At 40.9% G+C, this 27,062-nt stretch overlaps 3 protein-coding genes across 9 annotated transcripts in view; 2 read left to right on the top strand and 1 right to left on the bottom strand.

Annotated features, from left to right (window-relative positions):
- Positions 1 to 218: 218 nt before the first annotated feature.
- On the top strand, positions 219 to 5,572 carry MITD1 (microtubule interacting and trafficking domain containing 1). Of its 2 annotated transcripts, XM_033147577.1 has the most exons (7): positions 222 to 454; positions 2,697 to 2,798; positions 2,924 to 3,060; positions 3,140 to 3,226; positions 4,172 to 4,287; positions 5,280 to 5,340; positions 5,427 to 5,572. In XM_033147577.1, exons 1-7 carry the CDS (start codon positions 334 to 336, stop codon positions 5,520 to 5,522), a joined length of 720 nt encoding a protein of 239 aa, XP_033003468.1. In that variant the 5' UTR covers positions 222 to 333; the 3' UTR covers positions 5,523 to 5,572. The 2 variants fall into 2 exon arrangements, with proteins under 2 accessions (XP_033003469.1, XP_033003468.1); XM_033147578.1 differs by lacking the exon at positions 3,140 to 3,226 and having other exon boundaries at positions 219 to 454.
- A 1,678-nt stretch (positions 5,573 to 7,250) lies between these two features.
- LIPT1 (lipoyltransferase 1) lies at positions 7,251 to 8,662 on the bottom strand. Its single transcript, XM_033147575.1, has one exon. The coding sequence runs from the start codon at positions 8,434 to 8,436 to the stop codon at positions 7,321 to 7,323; it is 1,116 nt and encodes a 371-aa protein (XP_033003466.1). The 5' UTR covers positions 8,437 to 8,662; the 3' UTR covers positions 7,251 to 7,320.
- Positions 8,663 to 15,744: 7,082 nt separating this feature from the next.
- The window catches only part of TSGA10 (testis specific 10), a 36,577-nt gene continuing 25,259 nt past the window's right edge, over positions 15,745 to 27,062 (top strand). For 2 of the 6 annotated variants that reach the window (XM_033147571.1, XM_033147570.1), the window contains exons 1-4: positions 15,748 to 16,011; positions 21,889 to 22,005; positions 26,152 to 26,367; positions 26,963 to 27,028. In XM_033147571.1, coding sequence (XP_033003462.1) covers positions 15,952 to 16,011; positions 21,889 to 22,005; positions 26,152 to 26,367; positions 26,963 to 27,028 — 459 coding nt within the window. In that variant the 5' untranslated portion in view covers positions 15,748 to 15,951. Of the gene's footprint in view, positions 16,012 to 21,888; positions 22,006 to 26,151; positions 26,368 to 26,962; positions 27,029 to 27,062 lie in introns of all 6 variants that reach the window. The other 4 variants (XM_033147574.1, XM_033147573.1, XR_004426491.1 and 1 more) reach the window with 3 other exon arrangements.

Here is a 27,062-nt window from a genome sequence, read left to right as displayed (position 1 = left end):
AGGCAAGGACGTCGCTCGGCTCGACCAATCACCGTCAGTGTCTCGTCTTCGTCCTCGTTCTCACAAGGAAGCGGATACGTCCGAAGGTAAAGGAAAGTCTAGGAAGATCACATCTCTATGGGAGCGCTCTTCCGCCCACTCGGCGGAATGCCTTTCGGTTTCCAGTTCTCGGGAATCACGTGACAGGCGGCAGGCGTGGAATCCTACTACAGTAGTTACAGGTTTGCTTTGGTCGCCTTGGGGACTGGTGTCTCCCGGAGGCTTGCCCCCCTCCCCCGTACGGCTAATCGCCCTGTTAAGCGAGAAACCCGACGCCGTGCTTTCCCAGCGGCCATGGAAGACCCCGCGGTGCTGGTGCTGAAGCGGGCGGTGGAGCTGGACTCGGCTTCTCGCTTCCAGGAGTCCCTTGTTTGCTATCAGGAAGGGATTGACCTCCTGATGCGGGTCCTCAAAGGTGAGGCTTTTTCCTCCTCCCCGTCACTCCCTGCAGGTGGATTTCCCTGTTAGGTGCGGTCTGAAGGCAGAGGAGTGCGGCAAATTTCCTGGGTGCGCTTCCTTTTGAGCAAGTCCCTTGGTAACCTATGTAACTTCCGAGGAGATGCGTATAGGATCGTGGAGCCCATTATCTGTTTAAATAAAGCAAGTCATCCTGCGCTGTTTGTAAATGAGTAGGAACACCCTGCTAAGGAAATAATATGTAGATTTTTAATTTTTTAAAATACTTATTATCAAGTTTATATACCGCCCTATGCCCGCAGGTCTTATTTTTCATTTTATTTTTCATTTATACTTTTCAAATTTATATATTACACTAATTTTACAATCATTTTGACATTTCAAAACTTTGCTTCCTTCCCCCTTTCTGGGTTCCTTAATTTGTTTTTAATATCTTCTGCATAGCCAAATTAACTTAATACTCATTCAAAACTGCAGGTTGTTACAATAATCCTTCCAATAATTTATCTATAAATATTCAATAAACCATTGCCATTCTTTTATTATTATTTTTTATATTGATTCCTTATTCTTCCGGTAAATTTCGCCATTTCTGCATATTCCATAAGTTTTTGTATTCATTCTTCTATACCTGCAGGTCTTAGGGCGGTTACAGCATAAATAAAATCACAATATAAAAACACAAAATACATAATCAAAATAAAAACAACCCAATAATCCCCATCCTCCCCAACACATTTTAAAATGGCATTGGATGCCAGTCACCCAAAGGTCTGGTTAAAGAGGGATGGGAAGCCACTGCAGAAAAGGCCTGTTCTCGTGTTGCCACCCTCCAGACCTCTTGTGGAGGAGGCACACAAAATAGGGCCTCAGAAGATGATCTCAAGGTCTGGGTAGGTTCATCTGGAAAGAGGTGGTACTTGAGGTATTGCGATCCTGAGCCATTTAAGGCTTTATAGGTCAAAACCAGCACTTTGAATTGGGCCCGGTAGATTATGCTTCCTTAGATGCTACAATTGGTCCATGGGGTCACGAAGAGTCGGACACGACTGAACGACTGAACAACAACAACAGATGCTACAATAAGCCTTAACTGCACAGTAAATTATTACACACCTAATTTCATCTCTTGCCTTGTCTCCATACAGCCGTTTGTGTACACCAAAAAGCACCAGCTGGTTTGAGGCAGATGTGACAACATCTGTTAATTATTTGAGTTGCTCTTTTGCCTGGTGATATTTCCAAGGAAAGGGATAGTCTATTGATTAATACCAAACTTGGCTTTTTATTACTGTAGCACTGAGCACATTTCAGCAAGGTTCTATGTAGGGAAAACTTGCCGTTTAGGCGTATATGACACAAAGCCACAAACTGCCCTTATCAGAAAAGACCATACACCAACGTGCACCACACCTAACTGGGCGCAGTGAAAATCGCATACACACAGGCCATTGATTTACGTAGACATGGCATGTTAACCCACGTCAGCAAGAATAAGCCCACCCTACCCATATATGGCACTTCCATATCCTATGGCTGATGAAATGTAGTCCAAATATGATGAAATATTTCTGTATGCCTTTTTGTAACTGCCCTATAAATAAAGGCTCTTGCAGCCCTAAATTTATCAGACTGCTTCAAACCACATTGATGTGAGACTGATCATTTTCGCACATGACGAGCAGGCCTCGTCAGTTCTACTATGACTCCATCATCTCTCCCAAGCTGTAGCAGCCCATTTAGAATGTTTATGTGTATAAAACATTAGTGCAAAGAATCGTATCAGCCATTCACACTAGTCCAGGCTTTATAGGTCAAAACCAGCACTTTGAATTGGGCCCGGTAGAATAGATTATGCTACCTTAGGTGCTACAATAAGCCTTAACTGCCCAGTAAATTATTATGGCAAACATATGATCCACAAAATTATATAATCCTCAAGGGAATTCAAAGGTATTCATAGTCCTTTAGTCCATGGTCCTTTAGGAGGGTGAACAAGATGATCAGGGGCCTGGAAACCAAGCCTTAGGAGGAACTGTTGAGGGAAATGGGTATGTTTAATCTGGGAAAGAGGAGATAATGATAGCCATCTTCAAATATCTAAAGGGCTTGTCATGAGAGTTGGGTACTGGTCAGTTCCCCTGTTATGTGCATGCAGGTCTAAAATTTAAAGTGAAAGGAAGGGAGTTGATGAACTATTTTTTTTCATTGTTTTTCTGCATCTTGTATTCTGTTTTCAGCAACAAAAGATCAGAAGAAAAAGGCTCACTACAGAGACAAAATAACAAGTTACATGGACAGGGCAGAAGAGATTAAGAAATATATTGAGAAAGAAAAAGAAGGTATGAAGCGGTAATGTAAGTTTCATTATTATGCCTGTGGAATTATATACAGTATTAGATTTTTTTTCCATTCAAAAATGCCATACTGCATTTTTTTCCAAAGTGAAAAGTTTTCTTCTTTTTAGATGGAAAATACCACAAACAAATTAAAATAGAAGAAAATACAAAAGGTTTCAGCTATGAAAAGCTGTTCCAAGAATATCTTAATGAAACTGTTACAGAGGTTTGGGTTGAGGACCCTTACATTAGGCAAGTCCATCAGGTAAGACATGGTTGATTTATAGTCAAAAAGATTTGTTCTTTTCCATCTAAAAAAATTAATCTTATTTACTTATTTACAGTTGTACAACTTCTTAAGATTCTGTGAAATGCTTGTTAAAGGACCATGCAAAGTGAAAACTATACATCTTCTTACTTCCCAAAATGAAGTAAGTATTTTACACTGACTGCAATCCGGTACCCACTTACTTGGATTGTGTCCCAAGGAATTCAGTGATACTTGCTTCTGAGTAGATGATGATAATGATAATAACAGCAACAACTAGACCACCAGCTCCCCAAACACACTTAAATATGATATGCATAGGGTTGCAGTGTTATTCCATATAAAGTTGTACTTACTGAAGTTAAGCAGTTACTGTAATTACTGGGGAGATTGTTTTAGGGCAAGGGCAGGCTTGTGACTAGCCACTCACCTAATTGCCTGTGTTTACTAACAATAGGGAAATAAGTTTTTTATTAATTAGAAACAGCGGTACACAAATTTAAGTAATAGTAATTAAATTTAGTTAATTATAATAAAGGAAACTGCTTTATACTGATTCAGACGATTGCTTGATACTGTCTATTGATTAGCCAGGCTCTCAAATGTTTCAAGTGGTTTCTCAACCTTCCTGGAGATGTGAAAAATTGAACCTGGGATGATATTCATGCAAAACATGTGTTTACAACAGTTGTTCTCCTTTCAAGCCATCAGTGTGCTACAAATGACATAATTTAAGTGTGTTCAGAGAGCTGGTAGTCTATAAAAAAAATGTGTGAATAATCTTTTATGGACTTCATCGCAAGTCTTAGTTTGAATCCATAGTTAGAAGTGTGTGTAGGTGGGACTTGGTTTGGTGTGTGGTGTTTTCATCTTTTGTCCTGTGACATCTAGCCTCTTAACTTTTACTTATTCCATCTACCAAACACACACATTCCATTTCGTAAGATACTTTGCAGGAATTATGTTTAATGTTAAATTTGAGTATCTGCATTGGTAAAAGTGAAAATACTGAAGAGGCTTATTCATTCTGAGAAATACGACCAATATGAATTTACAGTATGTCGGCCATTATCTTTATTTGATTTTTAAAGCAAACAAATCTTTACAGGGCAATGAAAAGAGTCAACAAATGACTATCCTAGAAGAGATACAACAATCCCTGAAAGATTTTGGTATTACTCTGGATGTATCATACTCTCCGTCAATACATGATCGAGAAATTAGGTTGGTGACGTGTGAATAAAATGTTCCTCATTGATTGTCTAAGATACAGGTGATGATAATCAACTAAATCATGATAGTATATCCATTGAAATCAATTGATAACATTTATTTCAGCAACTCAACCCTGAGAATGACTAACATTGGCTATCACCCATATAATTGATTATTAAAACTGTTATCCTAATCCCATTTACCTGGAAGTAAGCCCCACTGAATGAGTAAACATGGTTGGAATTGCAGCCTAAGTTTATCTTGGAACCTTAGAGTTGTCAGTTCAGGTTCTGCAAACTTGTTAACAGTATGCAGTAGTGGTGTCTCCTGCCAACTGTTCAAGTTACCACTTGTTCCCCTGCCTGCCTGCCTGCCTGCTGTTGAACAGAAATGACTAAAGCAAGTCAAATGATGGGAAGAGCAATCAAAATATGTACTACTACTACTACTAATAATAATTTATTTATACCCCGCCCATCTGGCTGGGTTTCCCCAGCCACTCTGTGTGGCTTCCAACAGAACACTAAAATGCAATAATCTATTAAACATTAAAAGCCTCCCTAAACTTGCACACCCATGGTTAATATATATTTAACAGGTAACTTTTCGTTTCAAATTTGCATGCCATGGAGAGGCAAAGATGGCCTACTTTATATGTTCTCCACCCCACCCACCCCTTAGGCTTCTATTGGAGTTTCTGCTTCACATGAAATGGGATTTGTATTGGAAAGGGCTGACACTTACATCACTCCTCCATGTTGCAAATTAAGATCATGCCCTGCTATGAACATTGTTGTTAACTAAATTAGAACAACTTGAAAGTTGCAGAGATTGAAATTGCCAACTATCATCTGTTGTTTGCTCATTGTGCTGCTCCCTGAGCTTTTTACATATTAAGAGTGCTGTGAAATGATTGTTTTCTTTCTCTCGTTAACCTTACATATGTCTACATTTTCTATATTTTTGAAGAAGCACTTCTCTTTTTTGCATTTAACACACAGGTTCAACAATGGATGGATGATTAAAATTGGAAGAGGCCTTGATTATTTTAAGAAACCACAGGTGGGAACCGAATAGAAAAATATAAATTTTGAAATAAATTTGAATTGCTGAATGGCTTAATTGGTAGAATAATTTGTTTTCCACAGGGTCGTTTTTGCCTTGGATACTGCGATTTTGATTTGAGACCATGTCATGAAACTACAGTGGACATCTTTCACACTAAACATACAAAGAAAACATGACCCTAAGTTTCTATTCCAACCAGTATGACTGGTGTGTTTGTTTTTTTGAGCAAGAGTGAGTTACTCCTTCCACTACATCCACTACACATTTTTGTAAAGTAAACTGGTTGTCTTTTTTTCAGTTTAAAAAATCTGCACATCCGCCCAATATCTTATCTAAACAAAATGGTATGTTTACCCCAGAGTAATGAACTGTCGGTGAAGACCGCAATTCTGATTTGCTTCCTTGTGCTGGACTATCTCATTTTCTTCCCAAACTATGTGGAAGGATACTCAAAAAGCCTCTGAAGTAAAACATTTGACTACTGCATTTGTCTCTTAACAGCTACAATTCAGCAAAACTTGATTGGTGCACAGGAGAGAATTGTGCATATAGCTAGAAGATTTATAGAAGTTTTCGCTACAGCCATTTGCACTGCATATAGATTTAAATTTTAAACTGAGTTGCTTCTTCACCATGTGGTACAAGTGTCAAAGAAACCCACTGGCAGCGTTTTCCTCCTATTTTCACTGGGCTGGATTCAGACTAAATTAATTGTGCTTTAGTCCCATACATAGCCATGGAACAAGTTAATCATGACTAACTTAAACTTGGCTAATTTCAGTTAAACTAAAGCTGTAACTAGCTTAGTCTGGACGGATACACCCCATATTAACCTCAGGGACCACCCACAAGTTAAACAGGGATGTTGATGGTTCCCAGACTATATTTTAAGAATCACTGAACTAAGAAAGTAGCAAAAATCTTCCAAACTCAAATATTATAGGCATCTTAAACATGTGAAAAAGCAGCTAACTTCCTTGGGGATCAAAACTGGTAAGATGCTACAGCTATGTATAATAAATCTGCCCACTTAATATACTCAAGAATTTGGAACCGTACAGGGAGGTTTTGCCTTCTATGCCAATTTACTGAAGAAACAGAATTCTGGGGACAGTTATGCAGCTTCTGTCACAATAACAGACTGATGTCATCAAGCAAAAATGGAGTTTCCCACATTAGGGGAACCTCAGACCGACATAATGCGGACACATGTTTTTATCTTTCACTGTGGATTTCCTATGAGGAGAGGCAGAAATCTTGTAAAGGAGAGCAACCCAGACAGACACAGGCTTCGACACGCTAGAATAAGCACAGCAAGATCGAGCACTATGCCAACCTGTCAACAATGGGAGAAGGCAAGAACATTCCTGTGAACCTCTATTAAATAGTGGCCTCTTGGTTAATCCCAATGTTCTAGGTCTCTCTTTTAAAGCCACCTCCTAATAAACACCAAAGTCTTAAATACATTTACATTGACAATTGACTTTAATTAGAAGTTGCTTTCAAGTAAATGGGCTTAGGCTCTCAAGCTAACAACGCCTAGCATGACTGCTCTATTTCTTACTATAACTGGGAATTCAGAGGTGTAAATTGACCTTAAAATTCTTGTTTTGAATGTCTAGGTACATGTTTTTAATGCTATACTATGCTATGTTTCTTTTTACCAGTATTTTTATTTTGTTTTATACTGTTTGCAAGCCATTGTGTGATCCATTTGGGCAAGTGTGTAGGATGCTAACTTGAGAAATAAATATGTAAATTTTAAAAGAGAAGACTTCTATGGACTGGTGATAACAATTTAAAAAAAATGACTTGATTAACAAGTTTGAATTTCTTTATTTTCTTTAATAAAAAAGAATTTGTTTACATTCAGCAGTCTATTACTTCACTATTAAATCTCATATTCAGTCAAATCTTTAAAACCCTCTGCTAGAATAAGACTGTATTGATAAAGGATTGATGATAAGAAATCAACTACATTAGAGATACTATATTCTCACACAAGAGATTCCACTTGCCATGTATTTTATAATCTGTGCATGTTCTCATCAAAGCAGCTGCTACTGCAGTGGTTTCCTTTGGACAGAATTTGCTGCCAATAAGATGGTTTTTCAGTTCATCACACATTATTGGTGGCAACCAGAAAGGAGGCATATCAATGTTGCAAGTTTCCATTTTTCCATTTTTTACATCCACATTTATCTTAATTTCAACGCAAGATTGTTCATCAACTATATTAAAGGATGTGCTAATACTGAACTTTGGTGTTTTGCCATATAGCCAATCCCAGGATTGCAGTTCTTTTGCTTTGTTATTAATTCCAGGGAATTCGGTTTCATCAGCTGGATTTATTTCAACAATATGGTTATCAATTTGGTGGTATGCAGCATATTCTTCTGCAATGGCATCAATGAGCATCTCACAAGTTAAAGTAGGCTCTTCTTCAAAGAGATTTTTCACTAAGGCACGTACACTTGGTGTGGCATTGCTTTTTATCCCATTGTAAGGACTTTTGAGCACAGTTGATAAAATAAATTTATCAGCACTGCAGAGCAAGGTGCAGTGGTGATAAGCAGCAGTCCTTCCTAATTTTGCAGCAGTTCCTGAGATTTTAAAAATCCCATTTAACAAGAGGTCGTATCTCTCTGTAGCCTCCACATCTAATTGGGGCCGCAGGGTTTTCAATGCTCCAACCACTAGTTTTAAATTTTCCATTCTTTTATACTTCTTCCTATTTGTAAAGAAAGTGAGATTGATGTTGCCAGAATCATGGTAAACTGTTCCTCCCCCACTTTTTCTTCTTGCTAGTTTTATACCATTCTGTCTCATGAATCTGAGGTTACATTCCTGCCAAGGATTCTGATGTCTACCAATCACTACAGTAGAAGAATTTCTCCAAAGGAAAAGAATGTGTCTGTTTTCAAAATTCATATTATCATGGATCCAATCTTCTAAAGCTAAATTCTGATAGACATCCTGGGAAACAGACTGCAGGATCAGTCCTCTCGTTGCACATTTGAAGCCAGCAGCTGGAACTTTGAGGACATAGTGTAACTGGAAGCATTTCTTCAGAGATGACTGGAATATCATGTTTTAGTCTAACAAAACAATCAAAACAGCATAGGGTGATACACGTTTTGCATAGTCCATTTCAAAACCCTTTCAAAAGATCATGTCTGTATTTCATTGGAAAATCCTTTTAAAACAATTCTGTTGAATCTGATTTTTTAAAAGACTTATTTCTCCTTTCTGGCAAGTAGATAATAGTTTTATATGACTGAATAATATGCAGAAATTGTCTATTCCAGTTGTATGTTTTACTGACCACCTAAGGGAAAGAACACAGAATTCATTGTTTACTTTCAAATAGCTAGTATGAGGGGCTATAAAAGATTTGCTAGGGTAATTTGTGGCTTTACGTTAATCATTTTAGTCCTTTGAAATACCAAAAAGGGATTATTAGTTATTAGGCCTTTAGCTACAAAGGAAACAATACATTTCCTCTCACACTCATTATTTTCACAGCCCAGCCATATATGCCAAACGTGAAGGTCTCACTGCAGGCGCAAGCGGATTTTAAGCACTCAGCTTTTTATATACCACAGGTTTCCACTCTGTATTGGGATAGCACCAATAATAAAGCGTGCGTGGCAAACGTTTTCAGTTTTGCGCAGCACCACAACCACCCTGGGCCTGGGGAAATTGCAGCAGTTGCTTCTGTGGTCAGAGACTATATTTTGCAGGTCCTGATGGAGACCAAGGCCAGGCTGTGCACCCGAATAAGCTTTGTTCCATGCTGGCAGGCCTGGCAAAGGAGATAGAAAAGGCACATTCCGCGATCCACCCGCTCGAATTAAACTGAATGCAACCTTGCTAGGACAAAGAAGCAAACCCCCGTCGAGCTACATGGGGCTCTGCGTATGGGACTGCCGCCCAAAAGGCACCTGACCCTCTCAAGGACAACTTGCCGAGCTCCCGCGGGGCGCCACCACGAAGATGGGAAGAGAATGGCAAGAGAACCTTCTTCCAGCTTCTCCTAGCGGGCCCGAATACCTGTCGCCCTACTTACTGAGGATCAGCTCCCTTTGCCCACGCGGGACTCGCGTTAAGTGGCCAGGCGGTGGCCATAGATCTAGAAATTAGGAGCAACGCACGCAGATCTACATAGACCCAAGAAATAGTGAAGAGTAGCACACTGTCTGGATTAGGTTGCTCCCCTTCAAAAAGTGCGCGTCTGTTTCTAAAGGAACTTTTCCCACACCTGGTACCTTTGGGCGGACACTCTCCAGAACAACAGCTACTCCAAATCCTTGATTTCGCCGTTTGTTTTTCATTGAGGAACACACATCCTTGTCAGAAGGTCCCGGAAGTTGCCTATACAGTACAGGAGAGAGACTATAGTTTTTGTCTAAATGTAGTCTCACAAAATTCCTTCCGGGTGCACACAATGGAACCCGCCCGTGAGTTCCTATCAGGAGTGCTCACTTCTTACCGGCAAAAAAGTGGCATATTTCAAATAGTGAAAATCCGGACAGAAAAGTTGCTTTTGGTACAATTGTTGAGCTTTTTACTTTTTTGTCCAATATTGCAAATCGCAAAAAGCCGTTTTTGAGCTATTTTTATGGAGGCACTGCCAACATGGGTTGCCACACATCCGTACTTTCCCGGACATTTAGATACATTCCGACGGACACTGCTACAGAATGCAGTACTGTACTGTATAGCCTTCCGACCACTGTTGTTCGCCCCCCTGCAACTAGTTCCATGGCAATTAACGGCATTTTTCTTATTAGCGGGCAGATGGGCGGGAGTAGATGCTGTGGAAGAGTATTGAAGCGCACGGATATTTGCAGAGAAAGGCTGTCATTTCTATCGGCACTGTAATGGTTTTGCCATTCTCTGTTGCCCTGAAGCAGGCAAACCAGCCCGACAACATGAGAATCCGTATCCAAAGATTTGGCTCTTAAACTCTGTTTTTTTTGTTTTTTTTTGTTTTGTTTTTTTAATATAAAATAGTAAAATTTTATACCATAAATATAAATTGGCAAAAGCATTTTAACAAATGTCATTGAACATCCGTTATTTCCAAACCATCATTTTCTTTAACAAACTTTTGAGAACCGACTACATTATTAGAGCTAGCTTCTGAGGGAGTGCCTACATTATTCTGTATCCCTTCCAGTATATTTTTTCCTGTGTTTTGGAAAAAAACCAGTCATAGGTCCCAAACTGATTTCCTCGGTGTTTTGAAATAAATTTTCATTTGCGCTTGGAGTTCCAATATTTGCATCATTCTGTATTACAGATATTGGTGTCTTCGTTTTACTACAACAGTTGCCCATGGTGTAGTTACCATGCAGATATCAGAAACAATGCAAAGTCAGTGATGGTGGTCTTCAGGGTGACTGCTGCATAAACCCTATGCAAAAAACCCAACAAAATACTATTAGAAAAACTGAAGAAATTCCATTAACTAACACGTGATTCTAGCAACTATGTATTTTGCTTCTGGAATAAATATTAAGATGCAGGAAATTTAACATTCATTCTATTTAAATGAACAAACACAAAGAATATGGCCCCTAATACACACACACAAAAACACTGAAAGTCTGCAGGACAAGTGAACAATATAAGTAACAGTGATTGTTATTAATGGAAATAGCAATACAATATGAATTAACAGCAGGGTTTTTATTCAACTGGAACTCACTGGAACTTAGTACCTATCAGGTGGTTGCCTTTGCCATTATAAGAGAACAGGGTAGATGTTCATGGTGTGTTCCAGCACCTCTTTTTCTAGAAAAATAACACTGGTTAACAGTACTGTAATACAAAAAGTCCATTTGGGAACTTCTGTGCTTTGGTGTGGTATAGGAGTTTGGGTATGGGTATGGGTGTGCAACCCAAGCTTGTGCATAATTTAGGCAGTATTAACAAAGTGCGCTGCTCTGGTTTGCCAGAAGTGGCTTAGTCATGCTAGCCACATGACCCGGAAAAACTGTCTGCGGACAAATGCCGGCTCCCTCGGCCTATAGAGCAAGATGAGCGTGCAATCCCAGAGTCGTCAGCAACTGGACCTAATGGTCAGGGGTACCTTTACCTTTAACAAAGAGAACCAGCCATTATTCATTAAACATATACATAACGCAGCCCATTGTGTAAGTTGATAAGCAAGGCTATAAACATACTATAGTTGACAATGGGTTGTAGACTCAGTTGCTTGTGAGAATAAAGTAAAGGTAAAGGGACCCCGGACCATTAGGTCCAGTCGCGGATGATTCTGGGGTTGCAGCGCTCATCTTGCTTTACTGGCCGAGGGAGCCGGCGTACAGCTTCTGGGTCATGTGGCCAGCATGACTAAGCCGCTTCTGGCGAACCAGAGCAGTGCACAGAAATGCTGTTTACCTTCCCGCCAGAGCAGCACCTATTTATCTACTTGCACTTTGACGTGCTTTCAAATTGCTAGGTTAGCAGGAGCAGGGACTGAGCAACATGAGCTCACTCCATTGCGGGGATTCGAATCGCTGACCTTCTGGTCAGCAAGCCCTAGGCTCTGTGGTTTAACCCACAGCACCACCCGCGTCATCTCACTAAATGTACTTCCTGTCTCCCAGACAATTTAGGAGGCTCTAGGGTATGAATGGAACCTCATTATATTTTACCTGAAGCATCATATATCCGAGGCAAAATCACCTTTGGTATCTCTCTGTAACTTCACTTCTGGGCTTCTCATATTGTATAGTAATCCTGGGATGGTGAACCACAATCCTGGAGGGTAAATGTGGCCCTTAAACTCTCTGCACATCATCCCCTCCTCAGCCACACCTTCTCTCACCAGACCACACCTCTACTATTTCACATTAATTGCGCTATCCACTTTAGCCTCTGACCATGAACACATTTGTCCCTAGCCCCACTGGCACATGGCCCTTGGAAGATGGCCCAGAAGTGTATGCAGCCTTCAACCTTCACAATGTTCCCTACATTCAATCTAGACAATACGGCCTAATCTGTTAGAAGTTTTATGTATGCAGCATCTTATGTTGGTTCAAGGAGTCTGGCTGTATTGCCTTTCATAATTTCATACTATTCTGACTTCCTTGTATCATCTGAATATTTAGTAAGTAAAATACTATTCTATGCCTATGTTGCGCTTAGTCTTTTCAGAAACAAGACAAATGTTGATTGTTAGATATATATAAATACTACTATTCATATACTATAATATCCAGCAACTCAGTTAATTGTGTTCACTGAAAGAAGGCATCAGTTTATTGCTTTGTTTGTATCATTTTAATTATTTGCATAGATGATGACTTTGTTTCCACATTCCATAGCGCAACTATAGACCATCCTTATTTCTGTCATTAAAGGAGCCAGTTATCACATGTTCTTGTTAAACCCCGTTATATCACTCTTTGTGAAACGCTTCTTTGAGGAAAATTATATTCTGCTGCATTTCCCCTCAATTCAGCTGATACCTTTTATCTACAAAGCATGTTGCTATTCTCCTATATGTCTCCAGAATCTGTTATCTGCTCTACAGATGAAAACCAACTTTTGATTATCTGAATCCATGTATAAAACATGTTGTTTAGTATATATTTGATATCAGTTCACCCATCAGCCTGTAAGATACTGTCTATAAAATGTTACTTAATTTATAAAAATATTTAAAAGTACAAAATTATGTCCATAGTACAGTACTGCTGTTTAATGTGCCTTGAAATTACACATTACTGTGCAATGTGACTTGAAATCCAGTCTCCATTTCTGAGGTAAATGTCACAGAGCACCTAATTTTTTTTATTGTATCTGAGAGCAATAAGAGCAAACTGTAATTGCTACTAACCTGTCAGAGATAAGCATCAAGAATGCAAGATAACTTGGGGGCATTATGGAAACAGAGTTAATCTCTTTTCTCCATTATTTCATGAGCAGATTGCTGGTACTGGAAGCCAATCCCCAATGAGCATGTTCTCTCTAAACTGAGTTATATGTTGATATGAGATACTTTGTGTTGACTAGCAGCAAAGGAGAGTCTCCTGGATACAAATTCCCTCTGCTAAAACCTACATGATGTGGAAAGGCATGAAGCATATTTCTCATCTTCCTTCAGCCAACTGTTTTGCAGAACCCAAGAAGGAACTTTAATGATTTTAAAGTGCTTATTATTTACCAATACAGTACGTGGGATCCACAACAAAAGGTTGCAGGATGGAATTCTCCTCTACAGCTGTTCATCTAATTGGGCATGCCTTCTGCCAGAACTCTGCTGCCCTTTCCCTTCAGTTTTCTGTTTCCATCCACCTGCCAATATGCTGTGCATGATAGTAAGTCCTCATTAGGCTCAAGGGGAGGGGTTGCCACCCTTAAGCTTTTTCTTTTCTTAAAAGTTGTTCTTTTCATGTGTATTTGCAAACCTGGTGGTTACCTAAAGCGTGCTGATACCTCCCTCTTGTTTGTGAGTGGTGCCGTTTTGGCTGCATCAAAAGAGTGGCACTTGGATAAATGAGTATGCTGTTAGGAGTCACATGAACGAAATGTTGCAGTGCTGTATTAGCTGAAAAAAAGTTATACCGGTAATCATAGAGAAGACTCCCTGTTCTAACCCAAGTCTTAATTCACGTGCATTTTTTTTTTAAGTGCACCCAAGTTTGCTTTTACAGTATCTTCCTCTTTGTGCATAGGTGCTGCCATTTTGGTTACATTATGACAGGCACACAGCCCTAAAATTCAGAGATAACATATAAACTGATGAGGGCATATTTGGAAACCACCCTAAATCTTGCGCTGTCTCTGCATGTCTTTAATTTCCCTGAAATAATAATAATAATAATAAGGGCTAAAGAAAATATAATAGCAGACATAGGGCACTAGGGCTCGTGCGACATCCCTGCAAGCCCTAGTGCCAGTGCCGGATTTATGTATAGGCAAAGTAGGCTGAAGCCTAGGGCCTCTAAATCTAGGGGGCCTCACCAGCCTGCCTGCTCCCCAGCAAGCAACCTCTCCTCTCCCAAAATTGCAAACCCAAGACTTCAGGCAAGGGCAGGGCAACTCAGGCCCAGCAACTTGAGACTCAGGGTTAGCCAGTGGTGCCCAATTTGAAGAGGTGGGGACCAACTTCTATCCTGAGCACATTTACAGTGGACGCTCAGGTTGTGAATGCGATCCATGCGGGAGGCGCGTTCGCAACCCACAGCGTTCGCAACCTGCAGCGCTGCGTCTGCGGGTTGCGATTCACCACTTCTGCGCATGCGTGAAGCGCAATTTAGCGATTCTGTGCATGCACAAAGCGCCAAATCTGGAAGTAACCCGTTCCGGTACTTCCAGGTTCGGCGCATTTGTATCCTATGACAAACTCAACCCGCAGCGAACACAACCCGAGGTATTTTATATTCCCCGGCGAAGGCAGCAGTGGAAGTGACTCCCTATATGGGTGAGTGCATGAATCAGAGCTAGGTTTGTGGCCAAGGCAGTAGAAGCTTGCCTCCAGTTATGCAGAGGTTAAGGCCCAGGCCTTATTTTAAGAATAACATTACAACTTCATTTTTTTAAAAATAATGCTTATTCAACAAAATGTTCAGCTATTGAAAAAGTTTTTCAGTGTTAATTTTATGCATTTTTTTAAAATCACCATGGTATTTAACAATAACATCTTATGTCCTTTAGAGGAGAAATTGTGAATTGCAGAATTTTAGATACCCTTCATCATCCTTGGCTTCACTCAGTTTTGTTTATCACACACTTCCATTTTCTTCTAGTTGTGAGGATGGGGGGCTCACAAGTGGAGTAGCCTAGTGCCTCTCTTCATCTAAATCCGGCGGTGCCTAGCGCCCAAGAATATCCCCCCACCCCAGACCTCCCACGCCCCCGCGATAGAACTGTAGGCGCAGCGCGCCCTTCCTTCCAACAAGGCGACCCTCCCCCCCCTCCCCGCGCGAACTCCGCGCGGCGTTTGGGGCGCGAGCGGCGGTTGACGCGGCCAGACGGTGTGCGCCGCGCGCGGGGGCGCCAGATGAAGGGGGCGGGGTCAACAAGAGGAGCGCGCCCCTTGCCCGGTTTTGTCTAACAGGTAGCGAGAGAGCCGGAGGGGAGGGGGGAGTGTCGCGGCGCCGTTGCTAAGGAGACGCTGTGAGGAGCCAGGGAGGGACGTTCATTGTGCCAAGCGCGGCCGAGGACGGGTGGGGAGTTAAGAAGCGCTCAGGGCGTCCTGAGGAGAATAATCAGAGGGGCCTTGAGAGACGCGGACACTAACTCCACCCCCCCCCCCGCGCAGTTATTATTTATTTTTTTGCTATGGGGGCGGGCATGACAGGTGGCTGGCTGTCACCCCCTTCCTCACTAGGCAAACCCCCCCGTCACACGCCTCACGCCGCGCGGCCGTTAAGGTGAAGCAGGAGGCGGGGGATTGTTGCCTCCGACGCGTCATCGCTTGCGCTGGCCGCTCATTGATTCGCCGGGATTGAGAGGGAAAAGGAGGCGAAGGAGCGGGCGAGGCTGAGGAAGCTGAGCGGAGAAGCGACCGAGTGAGAGAGAGAGAGAGAGAGAGAGAGTGGGGGAAAGGCAGGAATCTCCGAAGCCGACAGCTTAGCTGCCGTCATGAGCTCTAGAAAATACCCCGGACCCGGGCGCAGGAGGAGAAGAGAAATTCTTTCCAAGGTACAAAGAGCCCCTAACATGGGCGTAGCCAGGGGAGGGGAGTTGGAGAGAGAAAGGCAGCTGCTCCCCCCCCCAAAACCCCCCAAAACTTTTTTTTTTAAAGTAGAAATTGTGGAAAGATTTTTTTGATAGATTTTTCTCAGCACTTGGAGGGGTGGGGTCCAAAGAAAGTAATTTAAAATCCGAGCCCCGTCAGTTAGAGAGCATGGCGCTGATCATGCCAAAGTTGCATGGGTTCGATCCCTGTATAGGACTGGGCAGCCGCCTATTCCTGCATTGCAGGTGGGTGGACCCTTCCAACTCTGCAACTCCCATCACCACACCATATATTTCATTCCAGAATCTGCTAGGCAGAGCCAGAAGGATGATGAGGACAGGTGGGTTGTCCTGTTCCAACCCCAACATAAATCCTGGCTACGTCCATAGCCACCAAGGAAATAAGGCTGGGAAGACACCCCACTTGTTTGCCAGGCAGGCTGCAGAGATATGAGGGTATATATAGGTGTGCACACTGCGGCTGTCTGAGCAGTTGTGCTTGCTTGAAGCAGGTGGTGGTGCCTTTTACTTGTAAGCATGGGTAGCTGCAATCCTGAAAAAAACACACTGTGGAATAGATGGGTTTTCAGCTGTCCACCGCACACCCACAAAAAAGCTTGCAGATTAGAATGAAATAAAATCCACAAGCCCAACATGTCCCTAGTATTATATATGGGAAATAAACCAGCCATTTCCTCTTCTTCCCTTAGGATTATTTCTAAAGTTGTATTTTAAATATAAAAAATAAAAGTTTAAGAAGTTTCTGGCGTAGCAGCTACCCCTGAGAGTGCCTAACGTTAAGTCCTCAACCAAAACAAACTCTACTGTCATGGCGACCAATAGCCTTACATGGTGTCAATTAGGCATGGCTTGACCCCTCCGGGTGCCTTTTCGCTTTTGCACAGAATCCAGAGTCAATTTCATTCAGCAGACCTACTAAGCACGTAACTGTGGTTGCAAATACAATGGGGAGACTTCCAGTTTATTTTAGAAAGCAGATGCTTCCTTCTCTTAACACCAAATCACCTAGCCCCGTAAACATATAATCATGGATAGTGTATATAAGTGATAGGTGTTTATCTGGTATTTTTAAAATAATCCTTTAAACACAAAATTTACTGAAATTCTAGCATTGCTTTTTCAAAGTCATTATCAGACTTTTATGTTTTACCAGAAAAATCAGTGTGAATAGCGTTGAGTTCTGTGATTTTGTTTTAAAGGTGCATGTTAATATAAGAAGGGGAGTGTATGAGATTGGGATTCAGCACTATTTGCTGTGGCTTTCCAGAGTATGATTGTCTGCATTTGTGCGTCATAATATCCTCCATGTGACAGCCCTTTATATTTGATAGTCATCTTCAAATATCCAAAGGACTATCACATGGAGGATGGAGCAATCTTGTTTTCTCCTGCTCTGGAGGCTAGGACCTGAGCCAATGAATTCAAGTTACAAGATAGGAGATTCCGACTAAACATCAGGAAGAACTTTCAGATAGTAAGAGCTCTTCCACAGTGGAACGGACTCCCTTAGGAGGTTGTGAACTCTCCATCATTGGAGGTTTTTAAGCAGAGGTTGGATGGATGACCATCAGTCATGTATGATCTAGTTGAGATTCCAGCGTTGCAGGGGGTTAGACTAGACACCAGATGACTCCTGGGGACCCTTTCAACTCTACCTATGATAGGATTCTATATAAGGCTTCTCTGCTACTGAAAATGTTGATGCTTGCTATTCTTGTCGTACAAATAGATTAAAAATAAAAGAACCTTGTGAACATTGGTATGGCAGGGGGGCTTCTGCCCCCCAATCAAGTCAATAGTCCCAGCTCCTGCCCACCAAGCAGTTCGAAAGCACGTCAAAGTGCAAGTAGATAAATAGGTACCACTGTGGTGGGAAGATAAATCACGTTTCCGTGCGCTCTGGTTTCCATCACAGTGTTCCGTTGTGCGAGAAGCAGTATAGTCATGCTCGTCAAATGACCCAGAAAGCTGTCTGTGGACAAATGCCAGCTCCCTCGGCCTGAGAGCAAGATGAGCGCCACAACCCCATAGTCGCTTTTGACTGGACTTAACCATCTAGGAGTCCTTTACTGTTACCTTTTACCTGACAAGTCTTTTAAAAAATGTAACCTGTTATTAATAAGTAAGAAATAACTTACCAGACAATTTACAATAACATTTTTATCCACATTTATCCAAGTTTTTCAGAAAAAAAGCTGTAGAATAATTTTTCTGTTGTATAGTGCAGTCGTAAGCACAGGGACTTATACCCTGTGAAGCAAGAGATCAGTAATCTCAAATCTTAACATGATATATAATGGTATAATGGTAATTAATGTTATTTATCATTTATCATAAAAACGTATCTCTATAGCTTGAAGTATTTTGTGTATTATGAATGATGTCATCTTCAGGCACAGAGGAAATAAATCAAAAGCAGTTATAATGGCAAAAATACTATGCTCACTTACCTGGGAGTATCACAGATTCATAGAGCTGAAGGAGGCTTTATAGGCTATCTAGTCTATCCCCCTGCTTGATGCAGGAAATCCAGAGTTGCTGCATCCTGGAAATATGGTTGTCCAACCTCTACTTGAAGACCTCCAGCAAGAAACAGCCCACTGCCCCTGTAGGTAATTGGTTGCATTGTTTAACTGCTGCTGCTGTTGTTGTTCAGTCGTTCAGTCGTGTCCAACTCTTCGTGACCCCATGGACCAGGGCATGCCAGGCACGCCTATCTTTCACTGCCTCCCACAGTTTGGCCAAACTCATGCTAGTCGCTTCAAGAACACTGTCCAATCATCTCATCCTCTGTCGTCCCCTTCTCCTTGTGCCCTCCATCTTTCCCAACATCAGGGTCTTTTCTAGGGAGTCTTCTCTTCTCATGAGGTGGCCAAAGTACTGGAGCCTCAACTTCAGGATCTGTCCTTCCAGTGAGCACTCAGGGCTGATTTCTTTAAGGATGGATAAGTTTGATCTTTTTGCAATCCATGGGACTCTCAAAAGTCTCCTCCAGCACCAGCACTGCTGTTACCATCACAAATTTTCTATAGTTCATCTGAAATCTTGTCTCATATAAGCAACATGCATAAGCCTAATTGATGTATAAAGGGGTTAACACCACAGAGTAAGCTGTCCTGCCAGGCTTAGCTATGTCACCTCCATTAGGAGGAAACAGGTAATCAAGTCTATTGTCATTGTCCCCCACCAGGCTACATGAGAAACTCAGCGTGTGAAGAGGTTTGAACTGGTTGCTCCAGCTCAGCCTCATGGCTCTCTCCATCCACTCTTGAGTTTCTATATCAATAATCTAGGCACTTCTACCACACAAAGCTGAGTTTTACTACCTGTGCAACTTTTCTGACTGATGTATGGAAAAGCACATGAACCTGACCTTTGAAGAATTTGTAAGCTGGGAGAAGAGGGAAATATTGAAATGCACTTGGAAGGACATATTTTAAGGGTATGACAGCCTATAGTTCCATGCTTTACTTTGCTGCATATTTTGTGCCTTTAAATCTCCTTGCATTGTCTCACAAAGAGTACTTGCTCCAGACTTGGATCTTGGCATCTAGGATTTGCACTAACAAATTTAACTTAAGCCTTTTAGATCTAGTCCTAATCTCTGGGACAAAAGAAAAGAAGGTGCTCCAGACTTGGGTGATTTATTACCACCCAATCATTGCTATACAGTGGTACCTCTACTTATGGACGCGATCCGTTGCAGGGTGCCATTCGCACCCTGAAAAGTCCGTAAGTAGACCGCCGCTTCTGCACATGCGTGTGACACGATAGAGCGCTCCTGCACATGCGCGAAGTGCACAGATTGCTTCTTCGCATGCGTGAAGTGGCGAACCTGGAAGTAAACACTTCCGGGTTTGCCGGGTTCGTAACCTGAAAAAACGCAATGTGAAGCAAACGCAACTTGAGGTATGACTGTACTGCTGTAGCTTGAATAGCAGCTCTGTTTCCAGACTTCAGGAATCAAAATAACATTCTGTTGCCAGGTGGCCAATCCCCTTTTCCCCAGTCCCAGATGTTAGGGGTGGGAATATTATATTCGACCATTTGAGTGGAAAGGTTTAAATACTCCCTCTCCCTTGTTTTGTTCCTAATTATTATTGCCTTGCCCCATTTTTTTGCGTGGGGGGGGAATGAAAAGGATAAGGTATAGTAAAGGCAACACTATGTGGAAAGGAAGGGTTAAAGTAGACTCTCAGGGAGAAGAGATGGACCATAGAGAAGGAAATGCCTGCAATCTGTCCAGGTTATAACTGAGCCCCCAAACCATTGTACAATAGTCCATCTAAACCTGAGGAAATTATACAGCTGTTCCTTTGAGTTTTTTTTTTAAGTTGAACTTTCTGAGCTTTGAAGAAAATGAGAGCTGATCAGGGAGCAGAATGCTTTGTTCACAACATCATACAGATGCTCTGTAAAAAGTGAGTGAATAAAGTGTGGCTATTCCACAATAAATATCCAGAGTGGAAGCAGCCCTGGGCTTTTCCTTATTTTTTCTTTCGGTAACATAGTTTTTCTTCATTTTCATCTTTAAACTTTAATATGGTTGCATTGAGATATATGTTTATTTACATTAGAGCATATTACATGCATCAATTACATAAAAAATAAACACTCAGATAAAAGTTTCTGAATGTATTAACAAAAGTTGTGTCAAAGTGTATATACCAAAATTATTACAAATATTACATATATGAATTGATGTAAAGTATAAGTAAAAGGTATTTTGTATCAGTAACAATTAGAATTTGTAGGAATCTACAGGAAGGAGGGGAGAAAAATAAAATAAAATATGTATTTTATTCATATGTATTTCACCAGACTGTGCTCTAAACTATGGATACTGCTCTACCATATGCTTTATTATTTGTATAATCAATAACATCACTCCAGACTGCATAAAATCGTCTTGTTTCTTTGACCTTTTTCTACTTTTAATTTTTGTGTCAGTTTTTCCAGTAATTCTATTTGCCAATTTACCTTATACCATTAGTCCATAGTTAATAATCATAATGATTTCCATATCTTGGTAATAGCTGTTCTTGCAGCAATTAATAGATGTGTTGTGAGTTCTTTGTTTGTAATTTGCAATATATTGTGACAAGCAGAATCATTCCTGGTGTCATGGAGACTGTCTGCCTTGCAATCAGAGATATTTCTGTAAATACATTCTTTCTATAACTTCGCCCACCACATGTGCTGATATGTCCCTATAGTGGGACATCCTCTCCAACATATGGGAGAACTATTTGGTTTTATATAGGCTAGGCGTCAAAGTATTAAGTACCAGTTGTACACCATTTTAAGGGCTGTTTCTCTGGACGTTGCCGATATGCATTTTTATGGCACTTTTGTCCACAATCTGTACCCTGCCTCTTCTTCAGTTTCTTAACCCAAATTTAGTTCCTGCCACCTCAAATTTTGCTGAGGGAAAAGTTGAACCTCTATAATAGATTTATACAAAGATGATATGAACCATTTTGTAAATATATTTTCTTTCACTGTTATTTTGTTCATATTTCATCACCTGTCTTGTGACTTTGTTTTTAACCTTGAAGTTTGTTGATGAACCATAGATGAGCACACTTCGACTGTGGTTTTCCAGCCAGCCCTGATCCCATCCAATTATATTGCCATATAAGCCTGTTGAACATAGTGGACTTTACTTTCAGTTAACTATATACTGGTTTGGGCTTCAAATATATTTACAATGCCTTATGGCAATAACAATCAAAACTTGCATTTTTTTCAGCCGAATGCAGAAATAGACTATCACAAAACAGGACTGTTCTTTAAAAAGTTTTTCTTCTTTTTCCACAGAGGTTGACAACAAGAGAAGAGCTTGTGTTAGGTTGTCCATTTTCTGAAAGTGAGAGAGCTTCAAAATCAGAAGACAGCATTAGGAAAGACAAAATCATCCAACAACTACAATCAGAGGTTCTGACATATTTTTTCTGAAATTTTGGCTATTTGTAACAACTAAATCATAAACATCACATTTTGCTGTGAAAAGTGAATTTGTCCTCTTATTAGAAATGTAGGGACAAAATAATGGCATGGGATCAATGGTTACATTGTAATGACTATATAATATTAATCAACCTGTGATGACATTTTATTATGACAATATCCCTGTGTACTAATGGGCATTCCCAGTGCAAAACTCTATAGGTTTAGCTCATTTGTTTACTGGGCGTATATGGTGAGTACCGGTAATTAAAGTACTTAGCTGCATCAGGACTACTTGGCTTTTATAAGTCTTGATTCAGACCTGACAAAACTAGGTTGATGGATTCTTTAGAAATGGATGAATATTGTGTTTTCCAGATTTGATATCATTTCATTGATCAGAAGAGCATATACTGAGATCACAAGACTGCTCATTAGCAGCAAAGGGCAAACACAATCCATGTTCCTTTTATATAACATATGGCAAATATTTATTGAAGACATAAATTGTTCAGACTGTGGCAGGAATCCACCCAGCTCTCATGGGAAAACGTGGCATGATTTCTTAGAGTTATCAAATGAAACTTTAACACGTTGCATGATAAAAGTCTGTAATTTTATCAGGACAAGTTACTTGTAGTTTACTACAATTGTTTTTTCAACATCTATCTTCTGTACCATGAAAATAAATACAGGTAAAACCAGTATTAAAAAAAGACTGCTCATTTGCTTAAAGGCTACAATATTAGCAGTGGCAGTAGGCAGAACATTCTTGAATTAAAGTGTATTTTATAGGGCTGGTGGTTTGCATGACATGCTATGCCAAACTTGATTTTAGTGAGACATGTGAGCATGTTAGTTTTGGGGCAGGAGCCTGCAGCTGCTTTGTTCCCCCCTGATCTTTTTTGCTGCTATGCTGCACTTAAGTTAAGCCATAATTTGACTTACTATGTCCAAACCAGGGCTCATAGTTAAGCTTTCTCTTCACTAGCCATGAACTGTAACCAAAGTTTATTCTTGTTTACAGCTTGTTGTTACCAAGGAGAGCGTTTAACCATGAGCCCTGGTTCAGACAAAAGCAAACCTTGGTTAAGCTTGATACAACAATGAAAAGACCAGGGAAGAGCAAAACAGCTGTGAGCTCCTCTCTAGGATTTTGCATACCGGTACTTGCACAGTCTCACTAGGATTAGTATGTCATGCAAGACAGTATTATAACCTTGCTAATATTACTGGACAGATTTTATTTTAGTATGCCCCCACCATGTGAAAGCCATAGATCCTGGATTTTATTTCATGCTTCAGGCTCTCTTGTATGTTTTACATGGAACTTTGTTATCATTCAAGATCCTTAGAAACAAAGTTGCTGCATAATTAGGCACGTTCCATGAGCTGCATTATATGTTCTAGCTTTCTAACCTTAGAATTAAGACACTGAATTTGACATACATGCACCACAGGCATATTTTAAAAGCTTCATTGTCATTCAGGTTCAAGATGAAAAACAACAATTTCCATACAGCTGGAGGCCCTACTGGGAGTGATGATGGCAGGCTGCAACATAAGTTCCCCTTGCCCCCATAAGCTTGCCTGTAGTCTTGGAGCCCTTCTGGAAGATGAGGCAAAGTGATTTGGTGGGAAGAACATGGGAGCTGGGTTTGACTTTCCCTTCTGGACTAATTTGTTGTTGTTTAGTTGTTTAGTCGTGTCCGACTCTTCGTGACCCCATGGACCAAAGCACACCAGGCACTCCTGTCTTCCACTGCCTCCCACAGTTTGATCAAAATCATGTTGGTAGCTTCGAGAACACTGTCCAACCATCTCATCCTCTGTCGTCCCCTTCTCCTTGTGCCCTCCATCTTTCCCAACATCAGGGTCTTTTCCAAGGAGTCTTCTCTTCTCATGAGGTGGCCAAAGTATTGGAGCCTAAGTTTCAGGATCTGTCCTTCCAGTGAGCACTCAGGGCTGATTTCCTTAAGAATGGCTAGGTTTGATCTTGCAGTCCATGGGACTCTCAAGAGACTCCTCCAGCACCATAATTCAAAAGCATCAATTCTTCGGCGATCAGCCTTCTTTATGGTCCAGCTCTCACTTCCATACATTACTACTGGGAAAACCATAGCTTTAACTATATGGACCTTTGTCGGCAAGGTAATGTCTCTGGTTTTTAAGATGCTGTCTAGGTTTGTCACTGCTTTTCTCCCAAGAAGCAGGTGTCTTTTAATTTCATGACTGCTGTCACCATATGCAGTGATCATGGAACCCAAGAAAGTTAGATCTCTCACTGCCTCCATTTCTCCCCCTTCTATTTGCCAGGAAGTGATGGGACCAGTGGCCATGATCTTAGTTTTTTTTGATGTTGAGCTTCAGACCATATTTTGCACTCTCCTCTTTCACCCCCATTAAAAGGTTCTTTAATTCCTCCTCACTTTCTGCCATCAAGGTTGTGTCATCTGCATATCTGAGGTTGTTGATATTTCTTCTGGCAGTCTTAATTCCGGTTTGGGATTCATCCAGTCCAGCCTTTCGCATGATGAATTCTGCATATAAGTTAAATAAGCAGGGAGACAATATACAGCCTTGTCGTACTCCTTTCCCAATTTTGAACCAATCAGTTGTTCCATATCCAGTTCTAACTGTAGCTTCTTGTCCCACATAGAGATTTCTCAGGAGACAGATGAGGTGATCATGTACTCCCATTTCTTTAAGAACTTGCCATAGTTTGCTGTGGTTGACACAGTCAAATGCTTTTGTGTAGTCAATGAAACAGAAGTAGATGTTTTTTCTGGAACTCTAGCTTTCTTCATAATCCAGTGCATGTTTGCAATTTGGTCTCTGGTCCCTCTGCTCCTTTGAAATCCAGCTTGCACTTCTGGGAGTTCTTGGTCCACATACTGCTTAAACCTGCCTTGTAGAATTTTAAGGATAACCTTGCTAGTGTGTGAAATGAGTGCAATTGTGCGGTAGTTGGAGCATTCTTTGGCACTGCCCTTCTTTGGCATTGGGTTGTAGACTGATCTTCTCCAATCCTCTGGCCACTGCTGAGTTTTCCAAACTTGCTGACATATTGAGTGTAGCACCTTAACAGCATCATCTTTTAAAATTTTAAATAATTCAGCTGGAATATCATCACTTCCACTGGCCTTGTTATTAGCACTGCTTTCTAAGGCCCATTTGACTTCACTCTCCAGTATGTCTGGCTCAAGGTCAGCAACCACACTACTTGGGGTTTACAAGACATCTATATCTTTCTGGTATAATTCCTCTGTGTATTCTTGCCACCTCTTCTTGATGTCTTCTGCTTCTGTTAGGTCCTTACCACTTTTTTCCATTATTATGGTAATCTTTATACAAAATGTTCCTTTCATCTCTCCAATTTTCTTGAACAGACCTCTGGTTTTTCCCATTCTATTGTTTTCCTCTATTTCTTTGCATTGCTTGTTTAAGAAGGCCCTCTTGTCTCTCCTTGCTATTCTTTGGAAATCTGTATTCAATTTCCTGTATCTTTCACTAATTATTTTGCAATTTAAATAACACTCCATTCCTCTGCTTTATATTAAATCAGTAGTGTGACCCAACTTTTATAGGCTGGTTACTTTGGCCTTAAAAGTTCTCATTATCCAACCATTATCAGATGTTCTGAACAATTCAGCATATCACTTTTGAAGGACGCCTAAAGTGCTGGTCCTTGCATGGTTTTTCTGTCTCTCTTAGTCTACCTTACCACTGGGCTGCTTCACACATGACAGTTTTCTTTTACTGATGTAAAAAAATGCTTCTTTATATACTGTTCCTATTGAAACTTGGTTCATTGATGCACCATCCAAAGGATTTTGACAGCTGATTAGTTTATAAGGAGTCACAGAGTTAGAGATAATCTAAGATGTTTGGGGCCTGAGCTCTCCAGGACTAAAGCTGGAGTTCCAATTAGTATGTGTGAAATGTATTCCTTTAGTCATGAGTAAGCTCAGCCAGCCATTTCCATGTGGGAGCAAGCAGTTTCAATGTACCTTAACCATGGCCAGCTGCTCAGGAGCCTTTTACACTTAGTATGTGATATGAACTAATGTTTTGCTGCCAAGACTTTTAAGATTTAAGAGAAGTGAAACAATTTTGTTCTTCTTGACTTACAAGGTTGAAGAACTGCGAACAAAAAATATTGAGTTGGAGAAGTATGTTACAAAAATACTTGATAGTAAGAAAGAAGTAACAACTCAAGTGGGTGACTTGGCAAGTAAGAATGAATATCTCTGTAAAGAACTCGCTCATGTAGACAAGTTAGCAGAACAGCTGGAAAAAGAAAAAGAATTTGTGTTGGATAGTGCAGACCAGGAAATTGCAGAAGCCAAGGTACTTGAATTAATAATGAAATAATAATGAAAATTTTATACATGCAATGCTTTTATAGTGTGTTCCGCATGGTGGAAAGGATCCCCTTCAGCCCTGGGCACTCAGTTCCCAGGCAGGGCTTGCACACAGCAAACACAGGAAAGGCCAGCACAGCGGCTGCCTGCCTGCCTGGCCTCCCTCACCCACTTACATGCTTACTTTGAGGGCACCTCAGCTCCTGGCAACCAGCATTCCCTGGCCTGTCCCAGAGGCACCATTTGCCTGCAGAGCTTGTAGCCAGGGCTGCTACAACAAACAGCTGGGTAAGCCCTTGGGCGGCAGAGGTGCAAGAGGGCATCAGAGGAGGGAAGGAAGGAAAGAGAGACAGAGGCCAGTGTTGTCTACAGCACCCCTGAGTGTTGGCACCCCTGAGTGCCACAGCACACTGGTTGAAAACCACTGTGCTAACTGACTGGCACCCCACCTCTACTGGTTTGTCATTTTCAGCTCATCTTAAGGAGTTATCCAAATGCATTATTAGTCAGTGAAAAATATTTGCCAAATGCTTTATTTTCAGTTGACTGACTAATCATATTTTTCTTTCTTTTCATTTTAGTCTCAGATTAAATGCCAACAAAATACTATACGGAAATTGGAACATAAAATCAGCGCCCTTAGCTCTGTAAGTTACATATCTTTATTTCTGCTGATAAAAC

This window comes from Lacerta agilis, chromosome 4, assembly GCF_009819535.1.
Source record: "Lacerta agilis isolate rLacAgi1 chromosome 4, rLacAgi1.pri, whole genome shotgun sequence".
NCBI lineage: Eukaryota > Metazoa > Chordata > Lepidosauria > Squamata > Lacertidae > Lacerta > Lacerta agilis.
This window is presented reverse-complemented; position numbering and strand designations above follow the sequence as displayed.